Here is a 19,991-nt window from a genome sequence, read left to right as displayed (position 1 = left end):
TCAACATCCACAATTGTTTCAATTTGGGCACAAACGTTGGCATTCATAATCACCACCTGCATCCTTCCACTGACTAGTGACTCCTAGTTTTTGTGCAGTTCATCAATTCATTTTTCATGGGTAGCAGCAAACATGCAGCAATTTTTTTTTTCCAAGAAGCACTGAATATATAAACAGACAGCCACCCAGGTCTTGTGAAGCTGCCCCTTATATTGATTCAGGTCCATCCATCTCCAATACTGAATTAAAATTACATATCTCGTACTTTGGCAGCAGGTAAATAAGCAGCTCACGTCAATCTCCATCATCTTCTTCCCTTAGGAGAGGGAGAGAAAGGTATTGGTGTGTCTATTTCACCTGACTTTTTCCTAATTCGGCCCTCCCTATTGTTCCTCTTTAGCGCTCATAAGCTTTAAATTTTGTGTGGACAAAAATCCGCTCTCTTTCCTTTTCTATCAAGAAATGCAGTTTCCTGAAAATGTTCACAGATAGCTAGCTTCATCCCCTATAGCGTCAAAATGTATGTTCAATGAATTGACTGCAACTCAATGCTTCTGTTTCATTCCGTGGAACCATGTCCATCAAATTCTTCCATAGCAATATCGCCCTTGCATATTGATTGGGACATGGAAATGGTTCCCTTCACCATCCGTACCATGTGGACATCTGTATGAATTTTAAAAGAAATGTTTCAACGCATGGCTACCGGCAGACTCTCGAAGATGTAATTTAACATTGTCATCTCTTAATTTGTTAGAAATAAATTTTAGGGTCCTTTGCTTTAAGAAAAATCTCATGATTAATAATGCGCCGCCCTAGCTTGAATTTTTGAGTGTTGGTGAGCAAATGTTACGAATGATCAATGGGCTTAGAAGAGATTCATATGATTAAATAATGTGAATAAAATGAGAAAATTAATATCAAAATTTGAAAAAGTCCATACAATATCAATTCTATGTCAAATTCCAGAAAAGGATAATATCAGAATTATAATAAAATTACAAGACTAAAAATTAAGCCTTGGTCCATGGTGCTGTTGAAAAACTTGGAGTAATCGTGGACACATTTAAAGGACTAGCAAACTAGCTAGAGCGGTCATATATATAATGTTTTTTCTTCTCAAAAATGTGATTTAGTAGAATGTAAAGAGAGAGTTAGACATGATAAGGTTATATGAAAAACAAATGAGGAATAACATGGCTTTTGTGCTTCACTTCATGTGGACCTTGGGAAGACAGTTAGCCAGCTTCACCTAAGACACCATGAGACAAGCAACTATGCACAATGTAAGAACATTAGCAATAAGACAGTGGTGGGTCATTCTCAATCCATTGGAAAGCTGAAAATGGAAAAGGAAGCAATAGTTAACAAGGTATGTATAATTCATTTGTAATTGTACGCAAAAGTACTGATTGTTCCATGTTTCCAATAGCAATAAAACAGTGTCTTTCAGTCACATTCAGTACTTTTGCTTACAAAAAAAACCAGATGATAGAATTAATCTACATGCCTTCTGACTTCTTGCCTATTTTCCAATTTCAGCTTGTCAATTGACTGAGGTTGCTAATGTTCTGACATTGTGTCTACTTGTCTCATGGAGGCTTGGTAATCTTGACTGACTGTCTTCCTATACCCCATTCACATATTTAAGAACTTTATAAAGACGTTCGATCTGACTGAGAAGGATATACAACAGATTGTCATTAGTATCAGATATGTACCACTGTTCAGTTAGTCTACTTTACTGAGTAGACCATCAACATGTACTTTCCAAATTTTCTCCAACTCATGCAAAACCATTTTTTAGAGGTGGAAAAGGCTCAAGAGATTCACTGCAATTTTTGGCGAGAAAAAAAAAACGCTCACCACATATATATATATATATATATATATATATATATTGTGCATTGATCATGAGACATTTAATTAATTGTGTTGCATGGTTAACAATGTGTTACTTGTAAAATAATTTTTTCAAAATATTTTTATGAAAAAATTATGCCATCCCTTGTGAAGTACCTGAATGATATATAATTTACAATTTTATGCCGAAGAAAAAAAAAATATGTGCAACCATGTGAACTCCCTACTAAATCGATCAATCGGCCAATAACTCAGTTCTCATTGTCCACAGGCTTAATGTATCATGGATCCTTCTAAGCCTGTTTCACAACGAGAAAAAGTTAGGATTTCAGTAATACAAGAAACATCAGGAGGATTAAAAAAATTAAACAAGAGAGAAATTAACTTTAGACTTTTATGTGGTTGGGTAAATTTCTGAGCCATCCATCTTGGAAATATCAACAACTAAATGATTGTTTATGGATCTCGTACCTACCAATATATACATTAAAGAAAAAAAAAGAGATTCATTAAATAACATTTGTCTAGATTGCAGGTAATCAAACGTTGAAGTCACTAAAAATTATAGGTTCACAATATATTGGCTACAAGGGTTAAAGAATTCATACAAAGAAATTTGTACAGTTCAAATGAATTATTTTATAAATGTTCTTCTTGTTCATTAGAAAAATAACTCTTGTAATTGTTTTACACACTTGTATACACATTAACAGTGTTTTGTTATATAATTAAATCTGGCTAGTTAAAATTCTAGTTTTTAACAAGTTGAAGACTCTAAGCTTGTTTAGTAGCTTTAAAGCTTTTATGTTTTTTTACTGTCATGAAAAATCAAAGAAATGAAACCAATATCTATAATATTTTTTGTATATATGTCTACATGCATATATATATATGTGTGTGGGTGTCTGTTTGTGTTTTTTTTTTCATTACATGGACAATTTATAATTTACATTTCAAGGAAAAATTATGGAAAAATTATGTCATACCTTGTGAAGTACAAGAATTATCAATCAAAGACTGTAAGCTCATTTAGTAGCTTGAAAGCTTTTATGTTTTTTACTGCCATGAAAAATTAAAGAAATGAATCCAATATCTAAAATATTTTGGAATATATACATATATATATATATATATATATATATATATATATATGTATTTATATATATATATATATATATGTACTTGTGTGTATATTACGTGCATTGATCATGAAACATTGATTAACTTCGTTACATGGTTAACGAGCTGTTACTTATAAAAATGTATTTTTCTAAAAGGTGAACAATTTATGATTTATATTTCAAGGAAAATATGTCTCACCATGTTATGCCTAAGAGAAAAAAAAAAACTGTTCAACCTTGTGACCTCCACACTTTTGGTCACCTCTTTCAAGTGACATTTTGATTCTACAAAGGGTTTGGATAAGATGGGGACAAAGATCTTGGACCTCTCTATGTATTGAAGCAGTTTCTTGATATCTGCCCCTTTTCCAACTTTCTGTTGTCTATGATGGTGGAAATACCATGCTCCTCGAGGCTCTCATAAAGATGTCGAATGAAACACTTTCGAATGAAACACTTTCGGGTGTCTTCGCCAATGAAGCTAAGAAACACTTCAAACTCGGGTCCACCACTCTAGGTGAAGATGGTGAAGGAGTTAATGGCTCCACCCCTTCCCCTGCCTCCATGCTTCCACTAATTCCTCCATTTACATTTTGGTTGGCAGAAAATTTCCTCAAAAGCAAATTACTCCTGGTTAATAAAAAGGCTTTTTATAGAGACACAGAAACTGAAATAAATTACAGGACTAAAAAATATTTTTTTTGGATAATTTCCACAATATCTCAACCCCTACCATGTTTTCTTTTTGGCATATATGTGTTATGTGCACAAACCGGTGCACTTAACCCACTGAGTCTTTAATGGCCCACTCATAGGCCAAGCTTGATAACTTTTTGATTTGCCCCTTTCAATTTGAGCACAAAGGCTGGTGTTCATAATCTGCACTTACAACCATCCACCTACACATAATGAGAGGTTTGCTTGAATGATTGATTTTTTTTTTCTTTTTAAATGAAAATCTTATGTTTTGTTTGAATGTGTGGGAGGAAATTAGCAACTTACCATCCTGAAAAGAGGATGAAAAACCTCTCCATGCTCCCTGCCTTATGGGTCATGAACTACATCAGCATCAACTATGGCAAAACTGCACCCTTCAACTTAGCTGCCATTTTTCACCACTTAAGACGCATACTTATAATACCCATGTAAATCGAACTAAAGAACTGCATTTTCACAAGTCCCAAACCCAACCAGTTTTGCCATACCCTTTGAGGCAACTAAATTCTTATGTGTAAAAGATACAATGACAATACTATAGTTTTGTAAACATTAAATCATAGATCTCAAGTCAACCTCCCTCCCCTCCAGCTTGAGATCGTTAAATTTGAGGCATAAGGTAAACAAGGATTCAAATCTTCTAAAGTCTGAGATAATTGAAAGCATCTCGAAAGAAATACTTGCGTGATAGCAGCTACGGCAATCCTTCTCACTTCCTACAACTCTGACAGGTGTAACAATAAGTCAAGAGATTTAATTTAAACAACCCTACAAGAGGGCATGATGCATCATCCCCTCTTGGCATAAGCCATTTATCCTCTTGGCATAAACCATTTATCCCCTCTTGCATAATCCATATATCATCCCCTCAGAGATTTATTTTAGACAATCCTACAAGAGGGCATGATGCATCATCCCCTCTTGGCATAAGCCATTTATCCTCTTGGCATAAACCATTTATCCCCTCTTGCATAATCCATATATCATCCCCTCAGAGATTTATTTTAGACAATCCTACAAGAGGGCATGATGCAACATTTATGTAGATTTTGTTGATAATGAATTGTTTACATGATTAATGAAAAAATCATTCTTTTTAAGAAAAATTAAATAGTAAAAAGAAAACTTTTGTGACTCCTTAACATCACTAAATGAACCAACCAGTTTAGAGAGCATCTCTTTGAAGAAAGTGAAGGCCACCTGGACACTTAGAACAAAACTGGAATCAAAGATAAAAAAAAAGGTCAAGTTATGCAATTGATAGAAACATCTCAAAATCATTATTCTTTAATACTTTCAACAAAAATTTTAAAAGTGAACTACATTTCCGTTAAAATTTTGAAACTATAGTTTGGCCCCATCATAAAAAACTCCAACTCCACCCCTCATCCCAACTACTAAATTGATGCATCACCAACCAAATGAATGACTATGATGCCATTGAGAAACATTTAGGCAACATTTGGTTGCATTGGAGATCGAAGGTGATTTCAAATCCATGGATCTTAGATTCGATCTTTTAGGATTTGGGGCTTCTCAAATAGCTTGTGTCATGCAAACAATGCCTCTCTTTTCCAGTCAGCAAACCCTCAACCAAATGCCCATCCAACATTGGCAGGAGGGGTCCCATCCGAGATTCTCGTTTGGATCTGTCCGACCACTCCTCCTTCAGGCATGACATCTACTAATTTTGACATTCTCGAAGATTTGAAATCCAAATATCTTAGATCTACCATTTGTTAGAACTTTGAATTTTAGGGTATATCCAACAACCGGATCTCATATTTGAGGCAGCCATTTGGGATCGGAAATCCATATTGCATAGGGTTTACTATTTAGACAAGAAGTGGATTTTAGTAGCAATTCAGCAGTAGTAAGGATCTCAAAGCTATGCTTCTTTCTCGAGCAAATCTTTTTTTTCTCAATCCAATTACATGTCTCAATTGGGTCATATGTTACCAGGTGCAGCATGAGTATGAGGTTTTACAGATTATGTGAGGATCTCGTTTTTCTGGTTCACAAACACAACCTAGGTAGTACCTCTAAGTTAAGTGGACTGATATAGAAAGAAGAGTACAAAACTTACAAGAATCAAGCCAAATTTCATTGATCATGGTCAAAATAATTAGAATATATTCTTGACAAAACACAAGAACAGAGTGTTAAAAAGTGCAATCAAATTTCTACATTTGAAACTAGAATCCAAATATAATTCCGTGTCAAATTTCTTAGTACTCTTACATATATATTGAATTTGAATCGTATATGTAGGTGAATCTAATTCCATGTAGAACGTTCAAGTCACTAAAAAATTGTCGGTTCACAGACTTGCAGTCGACCTACTACATGGGTAAAAGAATTAATGAAAATAAATTTATACGGTTTAAACAATTTTTTTTATCAAATTTTTCTTCTAGTTCATTAGAAAAAAAACTCTTACAATTTTTTTACGTACTTACATACGCATGAACCGTATATTGTTATAAATTTAATTTGGCAAGATAAAACACTTAAATTTTTAATCATATCAAAGACTCTAAGCCTGTTTAGTATCTTTGAAGCTTTTATTTTTTTTACTACCACAAAAATTTAAGAAATGAAACCAATATGCAGAATATTTTTAAATTTATATATATAAATGATCATCTGACATTTAATTAATTGTGTTATGTGGTTAACAAGGTGTTACTTATAATTATTTTTTTCAAAAAGGTGAACAGTGTACCATTTATATTTTTACAAAAAAAATATGTCATTCCTTGTGAAGTACTAGAATAATATATAATTTGTTTTTACGCCGAAGAAAAAAAACTCTGTGGAACCTTGTGAACTACCAACTAAATCGATCAACCATCCAATAAATTACTTCTCATAGTCCTCATGGGCAAACAATATATACTGCAGTTACATGTATCATGGCTCCATCTAAGCTTGTTTTACAAAGGGAAGTCAGGATTTTTGTTAAAACAAGAAGCATCATGAGGATGAAAGAAATAAAAATAAGAGTGAAATTAGCTCAAAATTTTTATGTGGTTGGGTAATTTTCATAACCTATTGCAATGATTTATTTTTTATAGCGATGCCAATTTATTCGATGTAATTTACAGATCTTATTAAAGTCTCCTAATAAAAGAGAAAAAGAAATATCCGATTAAGGATCACATGCAATACTCTCAAAACATGTATTTTTGAGGATTATATGCATTTTAAAGAAGCCCAAATTTGATGGCCATACATTTCCCATGATACCACCCTATGATAGCCATTTGTACGCTCCCTTTCTGGACACGTCATAAACTTATTATAAACTTTGAATACAAAAATCTGCCAAGTTCACCTGTCATATGTGCGTCCATAATTTTCAGTCATTTGACCTTGATGGGACCTTGATTCCCCACCCATCATGCTTTAAATCTTTCAAAAACCAATTTTTAAGCAAGGTAGATTGGGCATAATAGAAAAAGAATGCTCGCATGTCCAAAAGGACCAAAAATCCCCTTAACACAGTTTTACTTTAAAAACAAAGAGCAACGACAAAACTAGTGTAAACAGAATCCCATAAAGGGGTGTTTGGCAACATGAACACTGATTTAGTATTTCATGAATCTATTTAAAAAACTATTGCATACTGTTGAAAAAATAAAAAGAATCCCATAAAGGGGTGTATGAGGGCCCAACAATATGATGTGACATGCATTTGGCCTAGAGCACACTGCATTTATACCAATCCAAATCCAATCTGGCTGATTATTGAACCATTTTTCATTATTGAAATAACTAAAAGAGAACAGTCTTGTTATATCTAGGGAAGCCATGTACACCTTCATAGACAACATTTAGGGTGTGTCAAGCAATGACTGGATAGGAATAATCGGTATGATCCATTATTCTAATAATCTTCACCATATCTTACATCTCATTTTATTTTAGCAAATATGTACTTCCGTTTCAAAATATAGGTTGAGAATTCCAATTACGTGCCTTCAAATTTCATTTTGAACAAATCACGTCTACAATGGCGCTCTCAAAGGGCAGTGTCATAACCTTTTAATTTGTCATCACAATTGGAGAAACTACACACTAATTAAGTTGAGATACTTGATCACTCGCGTAAACTATTGAAACCTAATGACTAGTGGACCACTGCTTGTTTCTATTTGAACACAAATGTTGGTGTTCATAATCTCTCCACCTACAACCATCCACATTTCTGTTCTAATGGGCATTATCGCAACAAACAAGATGGGACTGAGAAGCAACTAGTTTCCATTCCGAACAACTCTTTGTACTACAAAAAAACTGTCGCCTGTCTCCATCATTGCTCACCACAAAATGGTGCACCATCAATGCTCATAAAGACAACCATTCATCGAGATATATAAACTTGCAGCTGAAATTTCATATCAGAATAAAATATGATGCAAAAGTACACCTCTGATGATCATTATGGCGTTGGTCTGCCAAGAAACAAACCAGTTCTGATCTTTTAAATCTTAGAATCAAATATAATGAAGGCTTTATTATAGGAATCTGCAGGCCACTTTCTTAATTCAGGTTCTCATTCCTGGTACCCGTGCTTATTAAAACACCACCGACTACTGACTGCTAGCTTTCCATGCAGTTCATCCACTCATCTCTGGTGGAATGCAGGTAAATGAGATGCTCACATCAATCCCCATCTTCTTCTTCTCTGGGGAGAGGGAGGTACATTGGGACCCACGATGATCGGGTCGGGTACTTGAGAGTGGACATCATTGAGCACCATTGTGGGAGACCATGCACCGCATCATTTTCTCTTGGCATAATCTGTTTATCCTCTTTACTTTTCAGACTATTCATTTCAGCTTCGTAATTTTGGATATATTCCAATAAATAAATCTCCATTTTTCTCCTAAGCTTTTGTATATCAACATGCATGGATGAAGTCAAAAAAGACAACATAAATCATCACCAATGGTATTAGTTGTGATTGTCTTTTAATGACAACTTTCCAATTTTAGCCATCCGACTCTCTCTCTCTCTCTCTCTCTCTCTCTCTCTCTCTCTATATATATATATATATATATATATATATATATATATATATATATATATATATATATATTCTGATTTTTCTTCTCAAAAAGTTGATTTAGTAGAAGGTAAAGATGGAGACAGACATGATAAGGTTATATGCAAAATAAATGAGGTATAACAAGGCTTTTGTGCTTCACTTGGTTTGGAGTTATGGAAGACGGTTAGTTAGCTGCAACCGAAACTCCATGAGACAGGCAATTATACACAATGTAAAAATATTAGCAATAATACAATGGTGGCTCTTTGTCAATCCATTGGGAATCTGAAAATGGGAAAAGAAGCAAGAATTCAGAAGGCATGTATAATTCTATTTTAATTGCAAGCAAAAGTACTGATTTCTTCATCGCTACTGCAAGAACAAGTCCCATGGTTCTAATTGCAAGGAAAAGATGTCTTTCAGCTCTTTCAGTTACATGATCCCAAGTCACAATCAGTATTTTTGTTTAGAAAAAAATGTGGACAGTGGAATACAATTAATCTACAAGCCTTCTGAATTGATGCTTTATTTTCCATTTTCAAGCTTCTCAATGCACTGAAAAAGACCTATGTGTTATTGCTAATGTTCTTACATTGTGCCTACTGTCTCACGGAGATTTGGGTAATCCTGACTAGCTATCTTTTCGAAGTCCAAACTAAGTGAAGAACAAAGGCCACGTACCTCATTCACATATTCAAGAACTTTATGAAGTTGAAAATTTTAAAATAAATGGTTTTGGATTTGATAAAGAGCATGGTTTTACTAAACTTGTTTTTGAGACTCGAGATACTCCCTACTACCGCCCATTTGCAAAACAGTATTAGACCTTGAGATCACCCTTATCAAACCCTTAGCTAGCTCAGTATAATACTAGGAATTGTCCTTCAAAAATCAAATTTATAGAAAGAACATATGTGAGTAGGAAAGATAATGTAAAATAATGTTTCAGGCAACATTATATGCATTAGTAAAGAAACTCAGGTTTCAATATATCAACATTACACACATAAGTAAAAATTTGGAAGCTATACACACAAGTAAAAACTAGATGTTATAGAACTATACAATGGGTGATATAGTTCTTGCACTAGTGCAGAAAATTATTCAAATTTAGAAGCAATACGCACAAGTAAAAAAGCATGCGGCAATGAATGCTTTGACCATGAGACATTTAATTAATTTTGTTACATGTTTTACTTATAAAATAAAATTCTCAAAAAGGTGATCAATTTATGATTTATATTTTCAAGAATAAATTATGTTAGATCAGGTGAAGTACTATAATGATTATTATTATTTATATTATTTATGTCAAAGATGAAAAAAACTATTGTCGTACCTTGTGATCTAGAAACCAATTGACTGATCAGCCAATAAGTCAGTTTCAAAGTCCTCATATTCGATCAATATATACTGCAGTTAAATATATCATGGCTCCATCCATGCTTCTTTCAAGAAGAAAAGTTAGGATTTCAGTTAATGAAAGAAAGAAGCTATTGAATTTCTTGAATATATATCATATGCATTACATTTTCAATTACTTAAATCCATTTCTTTTAGGTGCTCCTTGTAATCACATTTGGACCTAGATTCAAATCCTGTATTTCTAAAATGGGATCAGTCATGAAACTTGATATCAACTTCCATAATCGTGAGATATGAATTACTTAACCAGATTGATCTATTAATAGTTTCAAACTTCAATCAAGAATAGGTTACATACTATCTGTTGGACAAGAGTGATTGGTCTTTGAAACTCTGTTTTACATGAGGCCATATTGCCTTTGGGAATCATTAGTGCAGAAGGATTGATGAATTTAAATGAGAGTGATACTATCTCAAGAGTTTTGATGTGTTTGGTTATTTTCAAAACCTATCATGTGAAAAATCAGATATGAAAAAAATAAATATAGGATAAGAAGTGTATCATGAAGGTAGTGTTTCATGAATCTATCCTAAAGTTTAATACAACTTGATAACACTCATGTTCCAATTGCTAAACAACTCTTCAAAAAAATTTTAAAAAAAGAGATAAAACATAAAGCTTGTTTGTGTTGCTGAAGATTGTCTGGATACCACATTTACTTTATTCAGTTCTTTCTTGGGTAGGGAATGGGTTTGTCATAGTGGGTCCACTAGAACTCATGTCCGGATCTTCCACTAGCAAATATTTCTAAAAAATGAGTAAGTGGATAAATAAAGTAAAAATTGAGGAAAAAAAGATTCCTGATATTTTTCCGATGGTGAGTACCTGTGCCCGTACCATTGCTCATTCTTGAGAGTGTAAATTATTGAGCACCATGTGGGAGCCCATGCAGCGCATCATCCATTTATCCACTTTACTTTTTACAATTTTCATTTGAGCCCCATAACTTCGGATATATTCCTATAAATGAGCCTCGATTTTTCTCCTAAACTTTTGTATATCTGCTCATGTGGTGGTGGCTTCATTTTATTCACTCTCGTATGTGGAGGTAAAAAAATAAAAAAAAACACAATAAATGGTCAACAATGCTATTAATTGCGATTGCCTTTTAATGTCAGGTTTCCAGTTTTTAGCAATCTGATTGTGTGTGTGTGTGTGTGTGTATATATATATATATATATATATATATTTTGCATTTTCTTCTCAAAAGGTGATTTAGTAGATGGTAAAGGAGCGACGTACATGATAGAGTTTATACTGAAAATAAATGAGGTATAACATGCATAGGTTTTGTGCTTCACATGGCTTGGACTTTGGGAAAACGGCTATTCAGCTGCACCCAAGACTCCATGAGACCGGAATTATACACAATATAACAACATTAGCACTAAGCCACTGGTGGGTCCTTGTCCATCCTTTGACAAGTTAAAAATGGCAAAGGAAGGAAGTTATGCATAATTCTATTGTAATTGTAAGGAAAAGTACTGATTGTTCCATGGTTCCAATGCCGATGAAACAATGCCTTCCAGCTACGTGATCCCATGTCACAATCAATACTTTTGCTTACAAAAAATGCCTACTGTAGAATAGAATTAATCTACATGCCTTCTGAATTCTTGCTTCCTTTTCCATTTTCTGCTTCACAATGGACTGAGAAGACCCACTAGTGTGTTATTGCTATTGTTCTTACATTCTTTATACCTGTCTCATGGAGGCTTGGGTAATCTTGACTAACTGTCTTCTAGAAGTCTAAACCAAGTGAAGCATAAAGGCCACGTACCTCATTTAAATAACTTTCACTTTTTAATTTATTATCTCTTATCAAGTAGAAAACGAATTGTAATCATTAAACAACAACAGAAACATGTAATACTAAAAACAATTAATCAATAAATGAATACCATACATTTGCAAGCTCTGTATGATACTTGGATTTCTCCAGCTTCAACAATCAAATTTATAGAAAAAAATATATGTGAGCAGAAAGATATTGAAAAATAATGTTTCAGGCAACGTTATGTGCATAAGTAAAAAAAACACAAGTTTCGATGCATAAAACAAGAATGGCAATTTTACGTTTCAATATCGTTGTATACATTTTCGATGCAACCATGAAAAGAATGACAATTTCAGGTTCCAATATTGTTGTTTACATCGAAGGCCACTTATCATTTACCCCTACCAATTGCACTTTCCAAATTTCGAGTATTTGTATCTAAGTTTTCCTAATATGTGCTTGTGCTTTATTTGAGAGAATAGAGTTGGCCAAAAAACCTGACTGCCAACATCATTTAAAAACAAAGATGACATAGACGTACACAATGGGTGATATGGTTCTAGCATTGGTGTAGCAAATGATTCAAATTTGGAACCTATATGCATAAGTAAAAAAGCTTCTGTCATAATGTATTTGATATCAGTAATAGAAATTTTAGATTTTAATATTAATATTTGTGTCACAGTCTAAAATTTTAGATTTTAGCATTGTCCAGCTGGAAGACAAGAGGAGAAAGGCATGTTTCCCAAGAGTGATGGGTCGCTAGAACTCTGTTTTACGTGAGGCCATATAAGGGCTTGTCTTTAAGATCCCACCTTCCATCCTTCAAAAAATTGAACGGGCATGGACATGTGATAATTTCATTGAGGGAGACAATGAAATTTGCCGCAATAGCCATCCGGTCAGATGCCCCACCTTTGCCTCTCGAAAGAGAAAGGTAAGATAGGTTTAAGGAGGCTAACTGACTTTAACCATGCATCTCTTGCAGCTTTGATTTGCAAAGCCCTGCAAAATGATTCCCTTTGCTTGAATATGATAAGAGCCAGATACAAAGCTCGCAAAAGCCCGTGGATCATCAACTCTTACCCAGGCTGTTCTTCCATGTGGTGGCACATATTCTCAGCATGGAACACAATCGGATCCCAAGTCAAATGGGAGGTACATAGTGGCTTCCACACCAAACCTGCCCCCTGCAACCTTCCACTGATTAGTGACTCCTAGTTTTTGTGCAGTTCATGAGTTCATTTTGCATGGGCAGCAGCAAACACGCAGAAGATTTTATTTTTCCATGAAACACTAAATATATAAAGAGACAGCTACCCAGGTCTCATGAAGCTGCCCCATATAATTGAATATTAGTCCATCCAACTCCAATACTGAATTAAATAACGTCAATTTCCATCATCTTCTTCTCTTAGGAGAGGGAGAGAGAGGTATTGGTGTGTCTATTTCGCTTGATGTTTTCCTATTAAGGCCTTCCCTCTTGTTCCTCCCTTTGGCACTCATAAGCTTTAAATTTTGTGTGTGGACAACAATCTGCTCTCTTTCCTTTCCTGAAAACAATAACAGATAGCTTGCTGCGGCCCTTATATTGTCAAAATGTATGTTCAATGAATTGGCTGCAACTCAAAGCTTCCGTTTCGTTCGGTGGGACAGTGTCCATCAAATTCTTCCATAGCAATATCACTGTTGCATATTGATTGGGACACGGAAATGGTTCCCTTCACCATCCATACCATGTGGACAAGTGTATGATTTTGTAAAGAAAAGTTCCAATGCATGGCTGCCGGCAGACTCTCGAAGATGTTAGAAATAAATTTTAGGTCCTTTGGTTAAGAAAAATCACATGATTGATTCTTTACACTTTGCAATGTGGATCATTATGTGCCAGCCCTAGCTTCAACTTTTGAGTGATGGTGAGAAAATCTTACAAATGATCAATGGTTACAGCTCACATTCATAAGATTAAATAATGTGAATAAAATGAAGAAATTAATTTCAAAATTTGAAACAGTCCATTCAATTCTAATTCTATGTCAAATTCCAGAAAAGGATAATACGAAAACTATAACAAAATTGCAAGACTGAAAAATTAAGCCTTGGTTCGCGCGCTTTTGAAGAACTTGGAGTAATCATGAGCACATTTAACAAGGACTAGCAAACTAACTAGAGCAGTCAGCCAGAATATATGTATGTATATATATATATATGTATATATATATATATATATATGTATGTATATATAATGCTTTTCATCTCGAAAAGGTGACCTAGTAAAATGTAAAGAGGGAGACAGACATGATAAGGTTATAAGCAAAATAAATAAGGCATAACATGGCTTTTGTGCTTCACTTGATGTAGACTTCGGGAAAACAGTTGGCTAGCTGCACCCTAGAATTCATGAGACAAGAAATTATATACAATGTAAGAACATTAACAATAAGACAGTGGTGGATCTTCTCAATCCATTGGAAAGCTGAAAATGGAAAGGGAAGCAAGAATTCACATGGTATGTATAATTCTTTTGTAATTGTAAACAAAAAAACCGATTGTTCCATGTTTCCAATAGTGACGAAACAATCTTTTAGTCACATTCAGTACTTTTGCTTTAAAAAAAAATCAGACGGTAGAATAATCTACATGTCTTCTGAATTCTTGCTTTCTTTTCCATTTGCAGCTTGTCAATTGACTGAGATTGCTAATGTTCTTACATTGTGTCTACCTGTCTCATGGAGGCTTGGGTAATCTTGACTAACTGTCTTCCTGTACCTCATTCACATATTCAAGAAGTTTATGAAGATGTTCAATCTGACTGGGAAGGTTGGACAATGGATTTTCACTAGTATCAGATATGTATCATTGGTCAGTTAGTTGCTTTATTGAGTAGATCACCAATGTGTACTTTCCAAACTTTCTCTAACTCATGGAGAGCTATTTTTCAGAGGCAGAAAAGGCTCACCAGATTTCCTGTATATATATATATATATATATATATATATATATTATGTTCATTGATCATGAGACATTTAATTAATTGTGTTACAAGGTTAACAAGGTGTTACTTATAAAATAAAATTTTCAAAATATTTTTACGAAAAAATTATGCCATCCCCTGTGAAGTACTTGAATGATATATAATTCACAATTTTATGCCAAGGAAAAAAAGATGTGAAAGCTTGTGAACTCCCTACTAAATCGCTCAATCGGCTAATAACTCAGTTCGCATTGTCCAATTAGGATTTCAGTTAATACAAGAAGCATCAGGAGGATTAAAAAAGTTAAAACAAGAATGAAAATTAACTGTAGATTTTTCATGTGGTTGGGTAATTTTCTCACCCATCCATCTTGGAAATATCAACAACTAAAATGAATATTTATGGATCTCGTACCTACCAATATGTACATCAGACAGAAAAAAAAAGAGATTTATTAAACAACATTTATGTAGATTGTGGGTAATCAACCAATGAAATCACTAAAAAATTATCGGTTCACAATATACCGGCTGCAAGGGTTAAAGAATTCATACAAAGAAATTTTCACAGTTCAAACGAATTATTTTATAAATTTTCTTCTTATTCATTTGGAAAACAGGTCTCATAATTTTTTTACACACTTGTTAATGATGTTTTACTTATAAATAAATTTTTCAAAAAGTTGAACAATTTATAATTTATATTTTAATGGAAAAATAATGTCATACCTTGTGAAGTACTAGAATTATCAATAAAAGACTCTAAGCTAGTTTAGTAGCTTTAAAGCTTTTATGTTTTTTTTACTGCCGTGAAAAATTAAAGAAATGAAACTAATATATAAAATATTTTGGAATATATATAAAAATATATATTCCAAAATATTTTAGATATGTACGGGTGTGTGTGTGTTACATGCATTGATTATGAAAATTTTTTTAATTTCTTTACATGGTTAATGAGCTGTTACTTATAAAAATGAATTTTCCAAAAAGGTGAACAATTTATGATTTATATTTCAAGGAAACTATGTCTTATAGAACGATATATTATATATTTTTATGCCAAAGAAAAAAAAAGTTGAACCAAGTGACCCACCAACTAATTGACCAATCGGCCAATATATATTTATATCTATATAGTAGCCTCAACACAAAATCACGTCTTAAATTTTCTCACTTTTAACTAGTAGTAGCTTCAAGGATATGTCCCGGTTAATTAAGTAAAGCAAGTAACTGGAAGATGAATTTGAGAAACTTCAATAGTAGACAATGTGTTAGATTAATATAGATGATAAGATAATGATTTTAATGGAAAAATATCTAAATACTAGCCGAACATGACGTAGGGACAACACAAGCAGAAAGAGAGATCTCATTAAATTTTAATTATTCTAGAGAAAGAGCAAGAGAGAGAGAGAGACAAAGACATATAACCATTCATGTCCCTGATCAAATTGAAGCCAGAGAGATTTCTGACTTTCTTCAGTGCTTTCCTCCATTTCCTCACCTCCGCTTGGTCTTGCTTCTTGTTGGATTGAAAATTCTTAAATGCAGATTTGAAGGGCCAGTTCACCTATTTCGAGCACCGGAAGTTTCCATGCCAAGGCCGGCATTATCTCCTTCCCACACTCCACACTTTTGGTCACCTCTTTCAAGCACCATTTCGATTCTGCAAAGCATTTGGATAAGACGAGGACAAAGATCTTGGACCTCTCTATGTATTCAAATAGTTTCTCGATATCCTCCCCCTTTTCCAACTTTCTGCTGTCTATGATGGTGGAAATACCATTCTCCTCGAGTTCCTCATAAAGATGTCCAATGAAACACTTTCTGGTGTCTTCGCCCCTGAAGCTGAGAAACACTTCAGACTCAGATCCACCACACTTGGTGAAGAGGGTGAAGGAGTTAATGGCTCCACCCCTTCCCCTGCCTCCTTGTTTCCTCTAATTCCTCTATTAACATTTTGTTTGGCAGAAAATTTCCTCAAAAATTTGAGGAGGACATCTTGCTGCAAGAAATCCTTCATTAGTTGATGGAAGACATGACCAAAGAGAACCCAATGTTCCTCTTACCAAATGCTGATTTGGCTTCCTAGCAAAGAAGCAGCATTTCATGTTTTGCGTGTGCTATTTTTATGAAATGCATAACACGGGCTAAGGCAGGCAAATAAAGTTTGTCATATCCCATTCCTAGAGTGTCCAAAAAAGGCATTTATGTTCTTTGCATTATGCTATCCATCAAGCAGTGTTAGATAAGAAGAACACTATGTTTTATACTATACATTTCCAAAACATCAAACATTATACATGGAGTTTTAAAAACCCCAAATTTGATAGCCACACATGACTGTTGATATCACCCTACCATAACCATTGATACACGCCCTTTCTGGCAACCTTATGTCCTTATTCTATTCTAGTACCAAATAAAAAATCTATCAAGGTCACCCATATGGGACCTTGGCTCCCCACAGAACATACTACACCTCATTCACAAAGCAAATTTTAAGCAATGTAGATTGAACATAATAGAAAGAAAATGTTTGGATGTCTGAAACTACCAAACAGCCCCTTAACACAGATTTACTTTTAATGATAAAATTAGAGTAAAAGGAAAGCCCCATAAGACATGTTTGGCTTCATAAACGCTAGTTTAGTATTTCATAAATATATTGGAAAGATTGTGATAGTTTAATGAGACATAAAAAATAGTGTTTCATGAAAACTATTCTAATTATTAATGCAAATTCATCAAACACATGTTGCGAAACACCTCTAAAAAAAAACAAGGAAACATAGAGGGGAAATTTTCTTGTAAGGGCCCAACAATCTGACGCAACATGTTCCAATATTGTATATGTTTCCATGCACACTGCAAGGCACACCAACCCACATCCATTCTGTCTGATTAACAAACCATTTGTCAATATTGAAAGATTCCGATTATGCAACCTTTCCAATCCTTCACCACGTTTTCATTACTAATAAAAAAAACAGCATTGCTATATCCAGTGAAGGCATGTATGCCTTCATCTTATTTTATTTTAGCAAATATAAACTTCTGTTTTCAATTACTGATTACAAAATCTAAATCTGTGCCTCCACATTTCCTTTAAAAAAAATTGTCTTCGACCAAAGTTGGTTACGTACACCACACAGTGCATGGAATTTTCATGCGCTAATATAGATCATTACAAAAATACTCCTGGTTAATAAAAAAGCTTTTTATAGAGATAGAAAAACTGAAAGAAATTAAAAGTATAAAAAAATATATTTTTTTAGATAATTTCCACAACACTGCAACCCTTACCATGTTTTCTTTTTGCCATATATGTGTTACATGCACAAACCAGTGCACTTAACTCACTAAGTCTTTAATGGCCCGCTCAAAGGCCAAGCTTGTTAACCTTTTGATTTGCCCATTTCCATTTGTTCACAAATGCTGGCATTCATAATTTTCACTTACAACTGTCTACCTACACATAATGAGAGGTATGCTTGAATGAGTGATTTTTTTAAAAAAATGAAATCCTTATGTTTTTTTCCTTTGATTGAGTGGGAGGTACTTAGCAACTTACCTTCCTGAAAAGAGGCCCAAAAGCCTCTCCATGCCCCCGCCCTCTTAGGGGTCATGAACTGCATCAGCTTCAACTATGACAGAACTGCACCCTTAAACTTAGCTACCATGTTCAACCACTTAAGACGCATAATCATAACACCCATGTAAATTGAACTAAAGACCAGCATTTTCACAGGTCCCAAACATGACCAGCTTCGCTTTGCCTTTTGAGTCAACTCAATTCTTGTGTGTAAATGATACAACGACAATACTATAGTTTAAACTTTACATCTTCTAATACATAGATCTCAGGTCAACTTCCCTCCCCTCCCACTTGACATCTTTAAATTTGAGGTATAAAGTAAACAAGGATTCAAATCTTCTAAAGTCTGAGATAATTGGAAGCATCTCGAAAGAAATACTTACGTGTTAGCAGCTATGACCATCCGTCTCACTTGTTACAAATCTAACAAGTGTAACAATAAGTTAGAGATTTATTTTAGACAATCCATCAAGAGGGCATGATGCATCATTCCCTCTTGGCATAAGCCATTTATCCTTTTTAGTTTTTAGAATTTTCATTTGAGACTCCTACTTCACATACATTTTTACAAATAAGCCTCCATTTTTCTCCTCAATTTTTGCATGTCTTCTCGTCTGGGGGTTGCTTTAATTTATTCAATCTTGAATGTGGAGAAATGAAGAAGCCAAAAAAGACACCACAAATCATCACCAATGCTATATATATAGTATTATGATAATTTATTAGAATGTAAAGAAAGAGACAGACATGATAACGTTATTTTATATGCAAAATAAGTGAGGCATAACATTGCTTTTGCGCTTCACTTCATTTGAATTTTGGGAAGACGGTTAGTTAGCTGCACCCAAGACTCCATGAGACAGGCAATTATACACAATATAAGAACATGAAGCAATAAGTGGGTCTCTGTCAATCCATTGAGAAGCTGAAGATGGCAATGGAAGCAACAATAAACAAGTTATGTATAAGTCTATTGTACTTCTAAGCAAAAGTCTGAATGTTTCATCACTACTACAGGAACTACATAACCTCAAAACTAGTAGCTTCTTTTCCTCAATTGGGTAAGTCCAACATGTTCGAGGGTCCCAATAGCGATGAAAAAATGTCGTTCGACTACGTGATCCCAAGTCACAATCTTGACAGTGCGATAGAATTAATATACATGCCTTTTGAATTCTTGCTTTCTTTTCCATTTTCAGCTTCTCAAGGGACTGAGAAAGACCCATCAGCATGTTATTGCTAATGTTCTTACATCAAGTCTATCTATCTCATGGAAGCTTGGGTAATCCTGACTAACTGTCTTTCTGAAGTCTAGATCAAGTGAAGAACAAAGGCCACTTACCTCATTCACATATTGAAGAACTTTATGAAACAATCGGACTGAAGGATATACAACACAGTGACATTAGTATCAAATGCTTAAAACTTGAGATCACTCTTGGAGGCTTAGAATGATATA

At 34.1% G+C, this 19,991-nt stretch overlaps 1 protein-coding gene across 1 annotated transcript in view; it reads right to left on the bottom strand.

Annotated features, from left to right (window-relative positions):
* LOC126409233 (disease resistance protein Roq1-like) overlaps positions 1-18,540 on the bottom strand; it is a 40,588-nt gene extending 22,048 nt beyond the window's left edge. Inside the window, exons 1-2 of the mRNA XM_050075258.1 lie at positions 18,509-18,540; positions 16,505-16,776 (exon numbers count right to left, since the gene is read on the bottom strand). Of these exons, the coding sequence (XP_049931215.1) occupies positions 16,505-16,776; positions 18,509-18,540 (304 nt within the window). The remainder of the gene's footprint in view (positions 1-16,504; positions 16,777-18,508) is intronic.
* Positions 18,541-19,991: the final 1,451 nt, after the last annotated feature.

Source organism: Nymphaea colorata, chromosome 14 (assembly GCF_008831285.2).
Source record: "Nymphaea colorata isolate Beijing-Zhang1983 chromosome 14, ASM883128v2, whole genome shotgun sequence".
Lineage (NCBI taxonomy): Eukaryota > Viridiplantae > Streptophyta > Magnoliopsida > Nymphaeales > Nymphaeaceae > Nymphaea > Nymphaea colorata.
The sequence above is the reverse complement of the archived record's forward strand: the minus strand, read 5'-3'. Positions and strand labels throughout refer to the sequence as shown.